Source organism: Balaenoptera physalus (assembly GCF_965194825.1).
Source record: "Balaenoptera physalus genome assembly, chromosome: 17".
Lineage (NCBI taxonomy): Eukaryota > Metazoa > Chordata > Mammalia > Artiodactyla > Balaenopteridae > Balaenoptera > Balaenoptera physalus.
In genome coordinates this window covers 13,164,871-13,185,549 of record NC_138895.1, presented here as the reverse complement: position 1 = coordinate 13,185,549, position 20,679 = coordinate 13,164,871, and the positions used below count along the sequence as shown (strand labels likewise).

At 37.9% G+C, this 20,679-nt stretch overlaps 2 protein-coding genes across 13 annotated transcripts in view; one reads left to right on the top strand and one right to left on the bottom strand.

Moving 5' to 3' along the window:
- The window catches only part of CSPP1 (centrosome and spindle pole associated protein 1), a 220,981-nt gene that overhangs the window by 116,868 nt on the left and 83,434 nt on the right, over positions 1-20,679 (bottom strand). For 3 of the 11 annotated variants that reach the window (XM_082433602.1, XM_082433612.1, XM_082433605.1), the window contains exon 1: positions 3,317-3,557. The exons of 2 other annotated variants lie outside the window; for them this stretch is intronic. In XM_082433602.1, coding sequence (XP_082289728.1) covers positions 3,317-3,498 — 182 coding nt within the window. In that variant the 5' untranslated portion in view covers positions 3,499-3,557. Of the gene's footprint in view, positions 1-3,316; positions 3,559-3,579; positions 3,755-20,679 lie in introns of those variants that run through there. 6 more of the 11 variants (XM_082433608.1, XM_082433609.1, XM_082433606.1 and 3 more) reach the window with 4 other exon arrangements.
- On the top strand, positions 3,727-19,808 carry COPS5 (COP9 signalosome subunit 5). 2 transcript variants are annotated; one of them, XM_082433749.1, is made up of 8 exons: positions 3,727-4,003; positions 6,275-6,509; positions 7,479-7,607; positions 8,275-8,340; positions 8,877-8,962; positions 13,984-14,095; positions 17,743-17,891; positions 19,569-19,808. In XM_082433749.1, the coding sequence occupies exons 1-8, from the start codon at positions 3,861-3,863 to the stop codon at positions 19,651-19,653; spliced, it is 1,005 nt and encodes a 334-aa protein (XP_082289875.1). In that variant the 5' UTR covers positions 3,727-3,860; the 3' UTR covers positions 19,654-19,808. The 2 variants fall into 2 exon arrangements, with proteins under 2 accessions (XP_082289875.1, XP_082289874.1); XM_082433748.1 differs by having other exon boundaries at positions 3,871-4,011.

The window sequence follows — 20,679 nt, the reverse complement described above, 5'->3', positions numbered from 1 at the left end:
CCTGGAGACTGTTAAACCGTGGGGGACACGTCCCCAGGCTAAGTTGATTCTGTCCCCTCCAAACCTTCCAAGCCCCAGCCGGCCTGGGTCAGAGCTTGGTGGGGGGGGGCGGGGGAAGGGTAGGTTTGGTAGTGATAGAAAAACTGTTGGCACACCTCTCCGGGGCATCACTGCTCTCCCAGCAGTCTGGTCAACGTTTTGTCCTAGGCTTTTACTACTAATTTCAACATATTCAGTTCACCCCAATATTTAGTGGCCATATACTACCGCTAGAAAAGAGATCTCTAGCGTCCCAGGACAGTGGGACTAAGAGTCCTTTATCTTAAGTTACTTTGTATAAGGGTTTGAAAGACAAATTATCTTCAAATGGAAGTTAATGTCAAAAACCTCAGGCGGGGGTGTGGACTCCATAATTCTAATGGTTTGGGTTTTTTTCCCAAGTATCACAATGTTTATTGATAGATACAAGTATATAAAATCAGGGCACGAACATGACTTGATAAATTAAGTAGACTTAATTTCAATACTATAATAAGAGGGAGCAATTCAAATTCTCACCATCTGTTTCACACCCACAAAGACCACTTCAAGGGCATTTACGATCTCTCAAAACCGATCAGTTTTGTGCAAGTAAACCATGTTTCTTTCAAAAAGACTTGTGCACTTGCCCAGGCTCAAGGTTATTAAAATCTACCACATAAAGCCCATCACTAAAGGTAGAAATACAGGCAATATACTATTACAGCAGCAACCATCAATTACAGTTAAGAATTTTTCTGTAACAACCAAATGGATAATCAAATATTGCAACAACTCAAGTATTACCGAGCAAAGTGCATTTCTACAGTATTCATTGTTGCTCTTCAGTTTTCTAACTTAAAACAGCCTATGATAACTGGCAGCAAAGAAGGTCCTTCCAATAGACTGCCTCTGCCTGAGAAATTACGATGTAATTACTGCATGCTGCTAATATACTATCTAAACATTAAAGATACTCCTAAAATATTTGATGGTAGACTATGATTAAGACATTACACTACAGGGGGCTTCCCTGGTGGCGCAGTGGTTGAGAATCTGCCTGCTAATGCAGGGGACACGGGTTCGAGTCCTGGTCTGGGAAGATCCCACATGCCGAGGAACAACTAGGCCCGTGAGCCACAATTACTGAGCCTGCGTGTCTGGAGCCTGTGCTCCGCAACAAGACAGGCCACGATAGTGAGAGGCCCGCGCACCGCGATGAAGAGTTGTCCCCGCTTGCCACAACTAGAGAAAGCCCTCGCACAGAAATGAAGACCCAACACAGCCAAAAATAAATAAATTTAAAAAAAAAAAAAAAACAGTGCCAGGATTTTATAACCTTTGGATAAATCACTTAAGGGTAAAATGTTGAGGATTACAGGGAATTCTTAAATGAAGCAGCATTATAAAGAATAGAATGAAGAAAGATGAGAATTAAAAAAAAAAAGACATTACACTACAAAAAAACCTTATGCAGAAGGAAATACTAACTGACGTGCTTTAAATATTGTGAAAACATTACAGTGGAATGAATTTTCGCAGTGGTTAGGTCAAGTGCAGTTACATCATAGCAACAGTATGTTTTGCACAACTTAAGGCTTTGGCTGGTTCTTTCAGTCAGCTTCTTCCTCTGATTCTTCTTCAGCAGTTTCTAGCCAGGTTAGCCACTGATTCACCTGGAACAAAGCCTTGCCTTTCCCTGTAAACTCGGGTTATATCTTCTTTCCAAGCCAAGAAAGCTTCTTCTTCAATAATTTCCATGTCATAGAAGTGAAAAAAAAGCGGAGTAACATGCCTTTCGGGAAGCTGCTATTGTAGCAGTGCACCTGAAGAGCATAGAGGGCAGTGACTTGTGGCTCAACGTGATCATGAAGGAATTTCTGCATTACTGGCTTGAAGGAAAGAAGCAGTTGTTTTTCCTGCTCTGTTCTTTGGAAGGAGCAGAGGAAGACTCTGTTTCATCACTGGGTGGGTTTACTTCACTAGAAATGTAAGATGCTAGGCATTAAGATGTTCACAGCTCTTTTATCTACATGAAGTTTGGAAGACATGTTGTCTTTAATCCACTTATATATGGTTTGAGGGGATGGATCCAACTTTATTTGCTTTAACAGTTCCTTCTCCAATTTGAGGAGTGGGAATAAGAAACTCAGTCCCTTTCCTTCCAAGATCTCCAACATGCGGTCCTTATTCTGATCAATTCCTGGGAGCATTTTCTGCATATTGACCTTGCTTTGTTGGAAAAGCTCTGTTAACCATTCTCAATCTTGTAAGTTAGCTAATTGCTGAAGACAAAGTAAGAAGAGAGGAAAAATACTTTGTATGAGGGTTTGAAAGACAAATTATCTTCAAATGGACGTTAATGTCAAAAACCTCAGGCGGGGGTTGTGGACTCCAGAATTCTAATGTTTTTGTCTTAACTAAATGTTACACTCCTTTCTAGGAGTAGAGGATACAACTCAGAGCGGAGTGCCCTGCACTCTGAAGCTTACAGTGAAAAACAACTTCCAAGTAAACACATACATTATTTCAATGCAATGTAACAGTTACAGAAGCACCTACAGACATTCAGAGACACCGTGGAAGGAAGATTACTGGAGAGAGAAGTAAGTCAAGAAAGGCTGCATGGCAGATATCGCTGAGCTGTGTTTTTAAATATTAATATGAGCTCCCAGTCAGAAAAGTAAGGGGAGAGCACTTCAGGCAATGCTGACCACTTATGCAAAGTTTCAGGGTAACTAAAGAAAGATGAAGCTAGAGAGGTGAACTGTGATGCTTTTGTTCCTCTTTTTTCCCAGCCAAAACATTACTGAACATCCATGGTAGGTGTTACGTATAAAACAAGGAATAAGAGACCTGGTTCCTGTGATTTTGAGCTTGGAATCTAGTGTGGAGTGGGGGAAAGCAGGAGAGGAAGAATACCAAAAAGCAGCAAATAAATGAAACAGTTAAACACTGTATTAACTCTTGGATGACAACAAATAGTCCCCGTAGACTAATCCGGCCTCGGGGACAGAAGTGGTTCCAGAGCAGTGCAGAAGATTAAACTGTAAACTATTGTTAAGAACTGGGTACCGGACACTTTCAGTACACCAACAGCTCGCATAGATGTTACTTTTTACAAAAGCGCCAACCGACATGACCGCAGCGATCCACCAGTTTCCACAGCCCCCTCGGAACGCTAGACAACGCCCCCCTAGAGAAGTCTAGGGCCCGGCCAGCACGCGCCCGCAGGATTTTACTCATGTGCAGTGATTCACGTGTTATTCTCTCAAAACCAGCATTCAGAACCACTTACATGTCAGTTTTTCCACAGACATCCTTTATTTTTTCTAAGTCTTTCAACAAACTTATTTCGTTTGAAGTACATACACCCACACAAAAAGGCTTCTCTCTCCCACCCCAGCTTAAGGATCCACCCATTTTTAACATGGCGGAAGCCGAGCCTGCGCAGTCCGAACGAATTCCAGTTTCTGGCATAACGTTACATGCCCTTCTTCCGGTGCGGAAGGCTATACCATTCCCTGCGTAATCACCGTTTTTGTCCTAATTCATACGTACAATTTTCCAAGATCATGCGTTCTCATTTCAGCCATAAGAAGATTCCTCTGTCTCTACTATTGCGTAACTGCTGTTTATACCGTCGCGTTCTCGAAGGACCCCCGCCATTCCCGAGTGGTCCGTACCAACTTCACCTCCGGTGCTAGGTGTCATGGCGGCCTCGAGAGTTTAGTGCGGGTTTGCACCTGTGCTGGGGCGGGTCCGGAGCCCACAACCGGAAACCCAGCGAGGTAAAGTTGCGTCTAGATTGGGGAGGCAACAGCTTCTCCGATTCCTCGGCGATGGCGGCTTCCGGGAGTGGTATGGCCCAGAAAACGTGGGAATTAGCCAACAACATGCAGGAAGCCCAGAGTATCGATGAAATCTACAAATACGACAAGAAACAGCAGCAAGAAATTCTGGCGGCGAAGCCCTGGACTAAGGAGTGAGGAGGTCCCTGGCGAAACGCAGGGGAGGGCGGGGTGGCGGGAGTTTAAGAGACCCAGGAGGAGTGGGAGTTGGAGGGGATAGAGAGCTTGTCTTTTCATGTGCAGGGAGGAGAAAGAGTAAGCGTCTGAGAAATTTTGCTTTACCTTTTTATCCCCGCAAGTAGAGCCTAAGACCCTCCACTGGGGCTTGCTTGATTCCCCTTTCTGTCTCTTTAACCCGTTTGCCTTGGGAGAATGGAAGAGGAAAACGACAAGCGGTGATTTGGGCTTTCACTTCTCAACACCCGTATTGTCACAATATGCTCCACACTCTGCCTTGAACCCTGTGTCGATATACACTTTGTTGGGATCTTCCGCTGATCTCAGGCTGGAGACTGCAGCTATCTTCAGAAACTGAGTCAGCCCAAGGGTCCATCTTTTAGCCTATAATCTTTTAGATCTCTAATTGTTTTTTGATTGCTGGTAATTATTTCAGAAACACAAGGAGGCTCTGGTCAGTCTCCCAAAATGTTACTCCACCAGTTCACATAAGCTAGAAATTATATCAAAAGACCTTAAGATTCTTCGCCCCTTAGCAAAACTCGTGTGTCCCTGGGAGTGATGACAGGTAGAGGATTCTTTACCCACAGCATTTATCCTTTCCTGAGAGCAGATATTGTTAGGGAGAGAGTAAAAGGAGCACAGTCTCTCTAATGGATAGACAGGAAAGCAGTGGTCAACAACAAAAACCATATTTCATCTGTCTCAGTTTTTTACAAGGCAAGCTTTAACTGTCAGTATTCGGATTCAGCAACGTTTACTGAGTACTTACTATGGGCTGAGCATTGAGCTGTGAATTTCCATGTCATTAAATCTTCATGACAACCCAGTACTGTATTTTTATTCCTTTTTTGCATATATGAAAACAAGCAAATATAGTAAATAACTTATTTCATGATTACACTGAGGCAGCGAACTCTTAAGTGAGCAAGGCAGACCGAAGATCAAATCTCACAACTGTCACTAATTAGTTGACTGACCCTACAAAATTTACTTATCTTCATTTTTTTAATCTGTAAAACAGAAATAAGACCTACCTGTTAATTATGTCATTAAGATTAGATGAGGTCATGTATAAAAAAAAGTCTAGAATGTATGTAATAGAAGCACAATAACTGTCTTTTTTCCCCCAGTAGATAGAGGAGCGAAGATTTTAATTCATATCTTGACTCCCAAGACCAGGTCTCCATATTTTTCAGTTGTGATTGAGATCTGTGGGCAGACATCTTAAAAAGGCTTCTCAAAGACACTGACCACTCTTTACAGACTGGTTAGTTTGCCTGGTTGTCTGCTATTTCTATAGCAGGCTGTGCACTTAGGTTGATATAGCCTGTTAAATATTTGGAAACTATCAGCTTGCCTCACTGTGTGATTGTATCTCTAGTTATATTCATCCTAGATGTTTTGAGCTGCATCAGTGAGACTGAAATGTAATTTTATTCAACAGTAGTTTGGTCACATCCACAGATGACAAACTGAAATAGCGATCATAGTAGAATTAAAGATATTAAGGCTACGTTTTGCATTTTGAGGCTAATACCACAGAGAGAAGCCGCAACCCTCAATACACTGTTCTTTGAGAGTACTTGTAAAAGATCGGTTAATAATGCTAATAACAGCTCGCACTTACTTAAAAAGTTTTAGTATGTGTCAGGCACTAAGATAAGCACTTTATATACGTTATTTCATTTACTCCATTTCCTCCTAACAATAGCTCTATGAAAACAGGCACAGATGTTAAGTGGTTGTCTCAAGGTCACAGCTCAGACATGGCAGTGCAAGGATGCAAACCTAGGCAGATGGATGTCAGAGCCCACATTCTTAACTGTTAGGCCAGAAGGTTAGGCCCAAGAGTAATGAAGCACAGCCATCCAACCAGATTCAGAAACCGAGATTTGGTGATTCCAAAAGTAATGGAGAAAAAGTCTATTGAACTGGTCATGTAATTCCCTCCCTTCTACTTGAATAGCATATTTAAAAACTATTTCATACTTTTCCCTTCCCCCCGTGGGAAGTACTTTGCAGGATTATGACATGTTTATCATTTCCATCCCCCTTCCAGAACTCTGTCCTTTTCTACTTCCTTTTTCTTTCCCACATTCTACACTCTTTCTCCCCATTCCATCAATATAAATTCCTTCAATACTTATTTGTTAATCTCCACAAAAACTTGTCTTGAAATTGTACTTATATAAGAAAGTTAATTACACCATGCCTTTGTTTTGTAGTCACCATTACTTTAAGTACTGCAAAATCTCAGCATTGGCTCTACTGAAAATGGTGATGCATGCCCGATCAGGAGGCAACTTGGAAGTGATGGGCTTGATGCTGGGAAAGGTGGATGGTGAAACCATGATCATTATGGACAGTTTTGCTTTGCCTGTAGAGGGCACTGAAACCCGAGTAAATGCTCAGGCTGCTGCATATGAGTACATGGCCGCATACATAGAAAATGCCAAACAGGTAAAAATGCTGTTCCTTAAAATTTGGTAACTGCAAGAGTCTCACAGTTACTTTTGAGTTTCTAAATTTAAAACTATTCTCTCTACATTAAAGTTTATATTTTAAGTTACTACATTAAAGTTTATATTTTAAGTTATTCTCAACTATATATAATGTATATGAGATTAGCATGGATTTTTTAAAATAAATTTTCACTCAGGAGAGTAGATCTTAAAAATTCTCATCACAAGAAAAAATAATTTGTAACCGCGTGTGGTGATGGATGTTAACTACACTTATTGTGGTGATCATTTCACAGTATGTACGTATCTCGAATCATTATATTGTACATCTGAACTAATATGTGTCGATTATATCTCAACTTAAAAATTTTTCTTAAATTCTCACATTCATTATGTGTGTGTGTGTTTAAAACCAAAAATTTGGAAACAACCTAAATGTACCTGGATATCAAGCTGATTAAATAAACTATGGTATATCCATACAATGAACTGCTAGCCAGCCTTTAAACAAAATAAAAACTAGTTATCTATATATTTATTTATATGAAACAAACCCCAGAATGTTTTGTTGAGTGAAAAAGCAAAGTGTAGAACACTGTAGGTGGTATGCCATTGTGTGTGTTCTTATTAATCTACATAAATGCAAAGACTATATATTCTATATGCAAAGAATAGCTCTGGAAGACAGGTGTGTAAGCAGCTGCCTACAGTGGTAACATCTGGGCTGAGAAGCTGGTTGAGGGGAAGGAGGTGGTAAGGAGACTGAATAACCTTATTGTATCTTATTAATTTTGTGCCTTGGGCATGTATTATCTAAAATATATATTTTTTTAAATTTAAAAGCAGCATATGCTTTAACTATTCTGCATACTATTATTTTACTGTAAGACTATGTAAACAGACAAATCACAGGTGTCTCTAAGATTAAACAGGAACTTCAAGCTCTTTTGCCTTCTTCATTTGTTAGGTCGGCCGACTTGAAAATGCAATTGGCTGGTATCATAGCCACCCTGGCTATGGCTGCTGGCTTTCTGGGATTGATGTTAGTACTCAGATGCTCAATCAGCAGTTCCAGGAACCATTTGTAGCCGTGGTAGTAAGTATTTTTACAACCAGTTTTAATTAATTTTCATGAAGATTTACTAAAGCAAGTATACAGAGAAATAAAAACAGTGTGGTAAAGAGCAAGGCTCTGGTGTCAGTCTCCTAAGCTTGAATCTGAATTCCACCTCTTTGTAGCTGGAACTTTGAACAAGTTACTTAACCTCTCTGCATCTCTTCCCCCACTCTGTAAGATGATGGGTGTACACAGCATCTATGTCTCAGTTCCCTGCACATAGTAGGCATTCAGTCAATGTTGACTGAAATTGATTAAATCAGGAATTGCTAGAGCAGCTCTTGCACTGCTCAGTGGTGTAGATGCAATCCAGGTTACTATGAGGAAGGCAGAAATTGTTCATCTATTAAAGAAAAAAAAAAACTTGAAAAAGAGATGAGCAAGTCTTCAATTAATACTCTTAAATAGTATAATAACTAGATCTAATCTCTAAATTAACGATGAGATTTCTATACTTAACCATTCTGGTGAACTTCTGTGGTTTTTCAATTTGGTTATTTTTTTCCCTATTATATGATTATTTTTAATTACATGTGTGTGTGCATATAGTGTTATATGTACATATGTATCTCTAGGCTTATAATGTTTAAACAAATAGAAGTATATAGTGATTTTACAGCAGATATTAAATATATCTTTCTTGTAGATTGACCCAACAAGGACAATATCTGCAGGGAAAGTGAATCTTGGAGCCTTTAGGACATACCCAAAGGTAATTTTAAAAATTATAAGTCCCTATAGTTTTTTAAATTTTAAATATTTGATTTATTTTTAAAGATGTGTTATGGTTAGTATCTCATTTTGTCCTAAAATAATTTAACAATATTTACAAAACAGAAGTCCAACTACCACAAATTGCCCTTAGCAAAAGACAATACACTTGTGCTGCATATTGTTAATTTTATTAGAAAAGCAGTCTTCATTTGTTAATAAGTATTTGTATGTCCATGGCATTCTGACGGGTACTAGAGAAACAAGTTAAATCCATCTACTTCCTTCCATGCAATCTGAAATAGATATGAGCAAAAGTATGTATCACCTGAGGACAAGGAAAATGAATCTATAAGCCAAATGCAGCCTTCAGCCACCAAATGGGGTTGAGGGAGGTTATAAGCAACATACTTAATGTTTTGGGGAGTATTTGGCTCCCCAAAATTAATGTTTCTGTAAATAGAAAGCTGCATGGAAAACATGCTTTTCCTCTGTTTTGTTTTGTTTAAATCTTCTATTTTCTTCATTTTTGTTTAGGGCTACAAGCCTCCTGATGAAGGACCTTCTGAGTACCAGACTATCCCACTTAATAAAATAGAAGACTTCGGTGTACACTGCAAACAGTAAGTAATTTAAAAATGTATCAGGGCTTCCCTGGTGGCGCAGTGGTTGAGAGTCTGCCTGCTAATGCAGGGGACACGGGTTCGAGCCCTGGTCTGGGAGGAGCCCACATGCCGCGGAGCAACTAGGCCCCTGAGCCACAACTACTGAGCCTGCGCGTCTGGAGCCTGTGCTCCGCAACAAGAGAGACCACGACAGTGAGAGGCCCGCGCACCGCGATGAAGAGTGGCCTCTGCTTGCCACAACTAGAGAAAGCCCTAGCACAGAAACGAAGACCCAACATAGCAATCAATAAATCAATAAATAAATCTTTAAAAAAAAAAAAAAATGTATCTGATGCCAAAATCATCTTAAGAAACCTTAGAGATCATCCAGACCAAGCCCCTAATTTTATAGATAAGAAAAAAAGTTCAGATGAAATGTATTTCATAACCTTTTAAAATAATAGTAAGAATATACAAATTTAGGATGTTGTTTGAATTTTTATTAATAATTGTTTTAATCTAACATGTTATTTACCTTTCACACATACATAAACACTTTATCAGTGTACCAGATACTTGGCCCGTTAATGAATTTAACAGTTGAGAGAAGTTGTATTCAGGGCCAGCCTGATACTAGCGTTTCTGCAGCCTTCAGTGTACCCAGTTTCCACTTAGCAAAAATTCTCCCCAAACAGTTTCACTCCCAAAGTTAAAGAAGCCATACTAAAAACTACTTAATTGTATATTCCTTTAAAATAGTGAATTTTATGGTATGTGAATTATTGAATACATCTCAGTTTTTTAAACTGCTAAACCAATGAAGACAGTTATCTCCACCTTCTAAATGTATCTTACCACCTCTCTTATTATCACCTTGACCCAAGCCACAGCCATCTGGAGCTTAAATCAAAGCACCAGCCTTCTAGGTGGTCTTCCTGCTTCTGACCTTTCCCCACCCCTTAAAGGTCTTTTGTCAGCCAGACAGATTCTGTTAAAATGTGAGTTAGATCATGTTCCTCCTTCTCAGAATAACTTCCTGTCTCACTAAGAATAAGATCTATAGTGCTTACCATGGACCACACAACCCTATGTAGTCTGGCCCCTACCATCTCTCTGAGCTCATTTCCTGTCACTGAGCCTTTGCTCTCTCCATTCCAGCCATAGTGGCCTCATTATGGTTTATCAGATGTACTAGGCAGGCTCTGGCCTCAGGGCCTTTGCACTTGCTAATCCCTCTGCCTGGAACATTCTTCCTTATTTCCATGTGACTCACTATTTCAATCAACCAGTGTCTGTTTAAGGGTCACCTTAATAGAGAATGTTCATTGATCACCCTATTTAAATTAGCACCTTCTTGTCACTCGGTGTTACTTTTCCCTGCTTTATTTTTCTTAGCACTTGTCACCACCTTATATGTTTTTGTTTCGTTGTTACTGACTTCATTAGAATGTGAACTTCATGAGAGTAGAATCAATTCACTGCTGTATCCTAACATTTAAAATAGAACATGGCACATAGAAGGGTGGGCACCCCCCCCCCAAAAAAAAGAAAAATGTTGCCTAAATGATTACTAGTGTCCCTTTCTCCATACCTCCCATCCTACTTCAAGGAATACCTTAACTACCCATGTGCTACGACTGCTTATTTTTGTGTTTAGAAATTCTTAGAAAATTACAGAATTTCTAAAATTTAATTTTTAAATATATCTGGTTTTCAGTCATCCCTGACATACTTCTGGAAAAAAAGATTCTATTTTATTTTTCAATTAGAGGTTTGGAATTAAATCACTTAATTTGCTCTACTGAAAAGAACTTAAACCATTCCTGTTTGAGAGAATTGCTCCTAAGCATGGAAACACCTTTGCCATGATACTTTCATTTTCAAAGTTAACAATTTTTTTCATTTATATTGAGTTGTGGTATCAAAAGCTTATACCTTTAATGCCTGCTCTACTTCTTTCACCACCAGCAGCAGCTTTTGAAACAAAAAAAGACTGAGGCAGTCTGTGCTTTCTGTATCCAAACAAAGCTGCATTTCCTGTTTTTCTGAAATATGAGCCTATCAAAGAGGAGTTTCTGCATTCTAGCTACCTGCACTGCTAGAGCCTCGAATTTTGAACCTGGAATTACTAGGATATTCAAAGATACTCTCTTACTTAGGATCAGTTCCTAAATAAAGAGTAAACTTTTTCATAGGGCAAATAAGTTGCTTAATTTATTTTTATTTCAAATCGTTAATGAAATATAGTGCCAAGTTGAAAGAGCAGGGGTTTTGTGCAGGCTCGTTATATATCCATTTCCTAAATTATTTGACAATGAGCTATTATTTGTAGTTTATATTGATCTTTTTTTTCTTTTCTACCTTAAATTCTAGATCATAATCCAAAGTTTGTTTTAAACATAGAATCTAATATAGATACTAAATATATTTAACTTTGAAGAGGCTTAGTAAAAATAGGACACAAAGTGTTTTTTAAATTAGCTTGTATGTTATCAGTGTTATACAGGCACATAGTTTAAAGAGTCAAATGGTTCTATGAAATTTATTATAAAATAAACAATCTTGTACCATTCCCTTTCACATCTCCCAGAGGCAGTCACTTAAACTATTATAGTTATTCCGTTTAAGTATTTACCCCCGTATCTTCAAACAGCATGCTGATAGTGCTACTTCTTGATTTTCAGTTCTAGGCAGTACCTATCATTGACTTCCCATACAGAAGATGAGGATTTAGCTCCACGAATAATTTTGAATATTCTCCTTGTTTTCAACTCTGCTACTGAGATTTGCAGCTAATCACTACATAGTAGACCAAAAAATTTCATTGCATCAACCTACGGAATTAAAACAGTAATAACATTAAGGTGGTCCATATATTTTAAAACATAAAAGTCTGTTCTAGACCCTCAAATTTGAGTTATTTTCCATCCTTTATAAATCTAAATATCTGTTGCTGTGCTCATCTTCTCATGTCTTTTTCCCTAAAGTGTCAGAGGTACAACCCCTCCTTTCTAAAGCTGACCTTTCCACTTGAGCCCCTGCCTCCTCTCTCCATACCTAACCCCCTCAACTCCCAGGGCCTCACTTCTGAAACAATGTCTTAAATGTCTACACTCTGGATATAACAATTAAGACCGTGAGGTTTTGATAATAGACATAACTTACTATATCCTTTTGCTGCTACTTTCTAACTCTGTGGCTTTGAACAAGGTCTTTACTCTCTAGAGTTGTTTCTTTGTCTGTAGAATGGGAATAATAAATCCTTCCTTGTATGGTTGTAGGAAAGATTAAATGAGAATGTATGTAAAGCACCAGAACATAATAAGTGCTCAAGAAATATACTATTCCACTTCCACATTTCACTATAGCTGTGTCCTTTTCATATACACATATGCATGGATATCTTAATCTTGAACAAGCCTTTACTTAGAATTATCTTTAAATTCTTACTCTTTTTTTATTTCTTCACTCCTGAATTGAATGAACAAGAATTTTTTGTTGTATCCATGTGTCCTTATCTTTTACACCACCAACCTGAGTGCGAGCCTTTATCTCCTTACATCTGCCACGCTGCAGTGGCATCCTTTGTGGTATCCCTGCCTCCAGTTTGTCTCCTCTAACACATCTTACCACAGCCAGCTTTCTAAACCACCTCTTTGGCTGTATCACTGATCTGCTCAAACACCTTCTGTGAGTCCCAAGTACCTAGAAGATCATTTCTTAGCCTTTTATGTAATGTCCTCTGCCAGCTAGACCCCAACATAGCTTTCTAGATTTCCCTTTACATAATTCTTCTGCTCCTGCTAAACTGTCCAGGCAAACTGCTTAACTTATTATTCCCTTCATGACTTTCCTTTTTGTGAGTCAGTGCTCTCTGCCTAATGCTACCTCCTTGTTCTCAACATATCCACACTATAGACTCATGTAAGGGTTACTCTAAATTCTGCCTTTTCCCTGGGGCTTCTCAGGCAGTTCTGTCTATACTAAGAGTACTCATTATCTCTAACATTCAATTGGCAGGTGATTAATTTTAAAAAAAATTTTTTATTTATTTATTTACTTATTTATGGCTGTGTTGGGTCTTAGTTTCTGTGCGAGGGCCCTCTCTAGCTGTGGCAAGCGGGGGCCACTCTTCATCGCAGTGCGCGCGCCTCTCACTATTGAGGCCTCTCTTGTGGCGGAGCACAGGCTCCAGACGCGCAGGCTCAGCAATTGTGGCTCACGGGCCCAGCCGCTCCGCGGCATGTGGGATCCTCCCAGACCAGAGCTCGAACCCATGTGCCCTGCACCGGCAGGCTGATTCTCAACCACTGCGCCACCAGGGAAGCCCCTGAGATATTTAAATATTTATTACTTTTTAAAAATATATATGTTTCAGACATTTAACCAAATTTTCCTTGCTATCCCTGATTATAAATTAGGCACCTTTGGAAGCAGCAGTAATTCTTTTATGTGGTTTAAGAACCTACCTTAAAGTTTGCTTTTCCAAAAAGCAGTAGGTCCTTATTAGGGGATTAAAAAGGGAGGAATGGGGAGTCCACATGACATTTTCAGGGGTTTTTTGTTTGTTTTTGTTTTTTAATTTTTATTGGAGTATAGTTGATTTACAATGTTGTGTTAGTTTCAGGTGTACAGCAAAGTGAATCAGTTATATATTTTTGATATTTTTAAAAGCCTAACAAAAGTTATAGTTGACCCTAGAGAGATAGTTCATTAAGTTTGTGTGCTATTGGCTGGAATTTATGAACTCAATGGGATAAACATATGTCATTCAGAAGTTTTGATTAGTTCTTGATAATTTCTTGGGAATTTCTGGGCTCTACAGAGGGGAGAAATATAACACAACAATGTTTAGTTAACAGATTTGAAACCATACCCCTGAAGAGTAAGGAAACCGTGTTTACCTGTTATTCTATTAGACTAAAAATTAAAATATGACTATTTGGATATAAAATGTAATTCACTTAAATTTGACCATAACCTTTATATGATGTGGTTGAATTTTTTTTACTCACTAGATTTGTGCTTTTGTTTCATAGATATTATGCCTTAGAAGTCTCATATTTCAAATCCTCTTTGGATCGCAAATTGCTTGAGCTTTTGTGGAATAAATACTGGGTGAATACGCTGAGTTCCTCTAGCTTGCTTACTGTAAGTACTGTACTTGCAAGGGATGTGTTTGAATTTTTTATCAATCTACATAAGTTGTTTAATATCTGAAACTCTTTTTCATGGAAAGGCTATATCTGACTTGACCAAGATATTAGGCCTGGGGGCAGATTCTGCATGACCAGAGGTGGATTGGGATACTAGACCAAGCCAAGATCTGTGTCGTGTACCACTAAGACCAAGCCTAATATATATACAAATATAGTGGCCAGATGAGGGTGAGGTCTCCCCCTGCCTTAAACAGACTTACAGAGAGAAAAATACAAATACTGTTTTTTGTTGTGTGTCTCAGGTAGGACTCTGGTTACAAGTAACAGGAGACCCAACCAAGCTGGCTTAAACAAAAAAGAGAATCATGTAAACTGCAAAGTCCAGGAATAGGGCTTACTTCAGGCACAGCCTAAATTTGCATTCAGACAATATTATGAGGTCTCGGTCTTCCTCTCTCAGCTTTGATTTCAAGTCAGTTGGCTTCAGTTTAAGACTTCATGTGAAACCAAGATGGCAGCATTAGCTTAGATCTCCCAGCCTCTCAGTTTCACATTGAAAAGAAAAGACCAAGATACACACACATCCCTGCATATTCCCAGGCAAACCTCATTGTGTCTGGAGTTTTGTAGGTCACATGCCCATCCTTAAACCTGCTCTGGGTGAAGGGCATGAACACTATGAGTTCATGGGCCAGGGAAAGTGCTTTACTGCTGGGCTGGGGTAGAAGAAACTCTCAGGAGCATGTGGACTAAGAATGTCCTCAGAAGGAGATCAGAATATCACTACCTTAAAGCAGCAGATGCTAAGCAGAAAAAAAAAAAAAAAAAAAAGTTGTGAATATATCATTAAAATCTAACATTTAGAAGAATATTTGTTTAACAAACTTCTATCTAGAGCTTAGTAAGGAACGGTTTTGTTTTGTTTTTTTTTAAGAGTATTAGTATTTATTTATTTATTTATTTATTTATTTATTTATTTATTTATGGCTGTGTTGGATCTTCGTTTCTGTGCGAGGGCTTTCTCTAGTTGTGGCAAGCGGCGGCCACTCTTCATCGCGGTGCGCGGGCCTCTCACTGTCGCGGCCTCTCTTGTTGCGGAGCACAGGCTCCAGACACGCAGGCTCAGTAAGTGTGGCTCACGGGCCCAGTTGCTCCGCGGCATGTGGGATCCTCCCAGACCTGGGCTCGAACCCGTGTCCCCTGCATTGGCAGGCACACTCTCAGCCACTGCGCCACCAGGGAAGCCCCTGTTTTGGTTTTTTTTACCTTTTTTTTTTTTTTTAAGTAAGCTATTTCATATAGCACAGTATAACATAGTGGTTAGAACCACAAAATTTGGAATAAAATAAACTCAGTTCAGAAACAACTCTACCACTTTACTAGCTGTGTGTGACCTTCACAACATTATTTTATGTGACTAAGCTTTTCTAATCTAATGATAATAGTACCCACATTGTTAAGTACACTGAGATTATATGAAATATTTTATATGTAAAGTAATTAGCAAAGTACTAGGCATATAGTAAAGCCTCAATAAATTATTGTTTGTTTGATTCATTGTATTCATGGGAAAAGACCTCACTTGAGCATATTTACTATGGTTTTCAACATAATTCTGACAAGCTTTCTGTTATTTCTTGTCCTCAACGTTCAGAAATAGCAAATTAGAAGGAAAGAGAGTGATCATAATAGCAAACAGTTATTAAATGCTTCCTATTTACCAGGCATAGCTAAATGCCCCATGTATGGTATTTCCTTAGAGGCAAGTATACTAATAGCAGCCAGAAGTGACACATGATGGCAAGGGGAGGAAACAGTAAGACTGGAGCTGTCTGAACCTTTGTATAAAAGCATACAGCTCTGGGCTTCCCTGGTGGCACAGTGGTTGAGAATCCGCCTGCCAATGCAGGGGACACGGGTTGGAGCCCTGGTCCAGGAAGATCCCACATGCCACGGGGCAACTAAGCCCGTGCGCCACAACGACTGAGCCTGCGTGCCACAACTACTGAACCCCGCACACCTAGAGCCCGTGCTCCGCAACAACAGAAGCCACTGCAATGAGAAGCCCACGCACCGCAACGAAGAGTAGCCCCCGCTCGCTGCAACTAGAGAAAGCGCACGGGCAGCAACAAAGACCCAATGCAGCCAAAAATAAATAAATAAAATAAATAAATTTATTTAAAAAAAAAAAAGTATACAATCCTATTTACTCAGCCTGTGGCTGTCCCTGTATTCCAGTACTGCATATATTGAGGACATTAATAATCAAGAAAAGGTTAAATTATATTTCCTCCTTTTTTGTAGTTTTATACCTAGTACATTGCATTACTAAGCATTCTAAGAAAAAATATATAAATATATGTTCATTTCTTTCCCCAGCTAAAGCATGTAATCTAAAAGCTACAAGAAAAAAATTATTTTCTGATTTATATTATTTTTCTGTGTGTTTGAAATGTAATTGATTTATTTTTTCATTTTAATAGTATAACTCTTTCTGCCATCCTACATTTTTATGGCTTGAGCTAAATCTTCCAAACGTGATGTGGAAGTGTTTTCTCCAAATCTGTGGGGGAGAATGTATTGGTGACCTAAACCATTTAGATCCAGAAAAGTGAATATAATTGCATCTTTTTAAAAATATCATAAGTTTGTAAAATCATTGGAAAGCTGGTAGCATTTTAAAGGGCTCTTTGTAGTAACTATGATGACAGCAAATAATGTTTTTAAATGTCTTGTGATTGAACTGTATTTCCTATACACTATTTTTACAGACTGAGCAAATAGAATAAAATAAAGATATTCCAGTAAAATGCTTTTAAAAAATATTACAGTTAAGTGTACATATATAATTATTAATTTTTTTGTTTTTAAAATGTATGAAATATTAACAGCATATATAATATTTCAGCTTACCAAATGTGGGTATCCCTGTGAGTATACAGCAATACTCTAAAATATAACTATGGCTATAGCTAGGTGGAGGGATTGTAGGTATTTCCTTTTTTTTATTTATACTGCTCTACATTTTCCACATTTTCTATATAACTATTAATTTTATAATCAGAAAAGCTAAAACAAATGTAATTTTTAAAATATTGTCATAAGTACTAATTCTGGAAGTTCAACATGAAAAAGTAACAAAATTAGCTAACAATTATTAAGGCTTTTACCAGGTGTCATCAACAGTCCTACGAGCTTTATATACATCACTTCACATAGCTTTAAGGTAGAAATTATCACCTTCCTCCCCCATTTTCACAAGAAGACTTGAAGGCACAGAAAAGTAAAGGAGTTCTCCCAAGGCCTCCCAGCTAATCTGCAGCAGGGCCAGAACCTGGACTCAGATCTGTGTACTTCAAAGCCTCTCATAATAACAAATATTAGATTTAAGCAGTCGAAAAGAACAATTTCCAAATTTAATCTTGAAATTATAAAAGGTGAAAAACCCTACACTTGAACTGCTTGAGCTTTGGAATCAGTTTTTGCAAGTATAATTTGACTCCTTCCTTCACTGACTATCCACTTAGATTTCATAGTGGAATTATTTGTAAATGAAATGTTCTATATAGAAGAAAATTTACATACTTTTTTAATGATAGACTAGTATCATATATTGACACAATATCATTTTCCCCACAGAATGCAGACTATACCACCGGTCAGGTGTTTGATTTGTCTGAAAAATTAGAACAGTCAGAAGCCCAGCTGGGTCGAGGGAGTTTCATGTTGGGTCTAGAAACACATGATCGAAAGTCAGAAGACAAACTTGCCAAAGCTACACGAGACAGGTAAGTTAAGCAAATCTATTCCTACCCCTAACTTTTTTTCTTTCAAGATTTGCAAATAACAGGATTCAAATTCCGTACGGTTAAACTTATAACTTACAGTGGTACCTGAATATTAACTTATTTGGACCTTTAAGAGTTGTCAAATGCAGGTTTTGACTTTGAAAATTTAGGAGACAGTAGGTACATTAAAGACTTTTAAGAGTCTAGGTAATGTTATGAAAAACTCGCAGTCACCTTTTCCAGGTTCAGCTATAAAGTGTAAGAAAGAAAACCAATCCATTGCTGGATCTTTAAACAAAGACAAAACCTTGCAAAAGGATGTCCTCAGCTATTCTAACCTAACCATCATCTGAAGGATTAAATTAGGATTTAACTTTATCAAATTTCAAATTTTTATAAAGTTTTAAACCCCTAAATATCAGAGGAGTGATTGTATCTTATTTTTCTGAAATAATCCTTTATACAGTAATTTATTATCCCAAATTTCACTACAAGAATTTGTTAGGAACAAAGTTGGGATATGTTCTCTGATAACTTATGAAATAATTATGTGGTCCTTCAGATGCATACAGGATTGGGAAGACTACTAAATAACATTTACTTTCACAAAAATTTGAATTTTAATGTGATAATTAGGGGTAGAGAGGAAAGGAAGACTATGTTGACGTCTATATAAACCAATACCTTGGTATCCATTTTAAGAATAACTGGACTAGTTGATAGGAAAGAAAAGAGAGAAGGGAGCGTGCAAAGTGTATTAGGAGTAGAAGCCATCTTGGGTTAGAATGATCTCATTCCCTTCTTCTCCATGGGTTTTTAAAAGGTATAGAGGTAGTAGCCTGGATAAAAATTACATTTTTCTTTGGCATTAGGTCTTACTTTTGATACTTGCTCTGAGTATGTCATTTTGCTCATCTGTCTTTACATGTGTCTGATTTTTTAGTGTCTAATTTTATCTGCATTTACATCTCAATTTCTTATGAAGCAAAAATTTCACTATGGGAATGTAGTTATATAAGAAGAAAAGTAGGAAGGAGAAAAGTAGTAGTACAAAAGTAGAAAATTTTCCTTCCGGGGGTAACTTTACAAGAATTGCATCTCTTCTGAATTTTGGTGGGTTTTTATCGTGTTTTTTTGTTTTTGTTTTTTTATCAGTTTTAAAATCTAAGTCCTTCACCCACTAACCTAACTTTGGCTTTGAATTGTTTGAAGGATGTTTGTGATTATTTCAGGAAAAAAAGCATAAGATTCATTCAAATCATTTTTAAAAATTATTCTAAGTAATGAACAACAAGGAATAGCAGATTTTAATGTAACATTGGAATCTATAATTCTGAATCATAAATAACTTCGGTAACCTTCTAAAACAACTTTTCCCAAACCTTCTGACAAATAACAAAATTAACTGTTATGAATTATATCAAATTTTACATTGTCATTCTCCTGGGAAGGTGTTAGTAAGTAGTGAAATGATCAAAAGACATGCAGAAGGCTAAAAATCACTGTAGTATACTATGAAGAGTAAACTATAAATTGGTATAGTATATTTTGCGGAGTATGAATAGGACCAAAAATCATTATTTGGGTGCAAGGATGGAAATGGGGGAGGGGGGATTTGCATGTTTGAAATAGTTCTCAGTTCTTGTGACATTATGTGATGTGTTTTTTTCTTTCCAGCTGTAAAACTACCATAGAAGCTATCCATGGATTGATGTCTCAGGTTATTAAGGATAAGCTGTTTAATCAAATTAACATCTCTTAAAAAATCACTAAGTAGTACTTTTGCCTGAAAGCCAGTATGAGAAAAATACTCAAGTAACACTTTGAAACCAGTTACCAAAAATCTGATTAGAGGAATAAGGTGCTCTGAAGTATCCTAAGTATTAACATCCTATAATAAAATTCTTTAAAATAAAATTGTTCTTTCATTGTTTTGTGGGAGGGTTACATTATTTTTCTAGTATCCTTTAATGTTCTTAAATATGAGGGAAAGAAATATTGTTAGAACCTTTCTGTTTTTTAAAGTCTTGCCTATCTAAATTAGTCAAAAGATTGCAGCATTTCACTGCCATATTATCAGAGCCACTTTTCAATTTGCCTAAACCTTCTTTTGATGATAGTCTGTTGTTAGTAAAAATACAATTTAATGTAACATTTTTATGTTCCTGTGAAACACTGTCACACCATAAATTATTTTCCTGAAAATCAAATAACTTAAATTTGAGACAGAGCCTAGCACAGGTATCTAGTCATTCAAATATTCACCAAGTGCCTTTACTGTACCAGGCCCGGTTTTACTCTCTGGAGATATTCTGAACAAGGTAGACCTGGCCACTGTCCTCACAGAACTTCCAGAGGAGGCTAAGTTAACAAGAACCTAAGTATACTGCTGGGAAGGGAGAAATAAAGTGTGCTGGGGAACTCTCAGGAGGAACACTTACCCCAGAGAGGAGTTACCCCGGTAGGCTTCCTGAAGCAAGTGACCTGACGTTAAGCTGAAATTTGAAAGATAGGAGGACTAGCCAGAAAAAGCGTAAGAGAAGCTATTATTTTTATAAGCAAAGAGTACAGCGATATGTGGAAGGCCTGAGGCAGAGAGCAAGAACCTAGAACCTTCAAGAACCTGAGATTCATTTAGATCTAAGAGTGTCGAGTAGTACGTGGGGAATGACAAGAGATGACTTTATTCAGTAAGATGAGCACAGATTCTGCAGGGGCCTTTTGGACTTTATCCTAACAGCAATAGGGAGTTAAAAGAGTTTTAAACAACAGAAATGTACTAGACTGA

Coding starts and splice junctions, on each gene's coding strand:
- COPS5 (XM_082433749.1), top strand. CDS start 3,861: ATGGCGGCTTCCGGGAGTGGTATGGCCCAGAAAACGTGGGAATTAGCC. Junction 7,608..8,274: donor AACCATTTGTAGCCGTGGTA/GTAAGTATTTTT, acceptor TCTTTCTTGTAG/ATTGACCCAACAAGGACAAT. Junction 8,963..13,983: donor TTCGGTGTACACTGCAAACA/GTAAGTAATTTA, acceptor TTTGTTTCATAG/ATATTATGCCTTAGAAGTCT.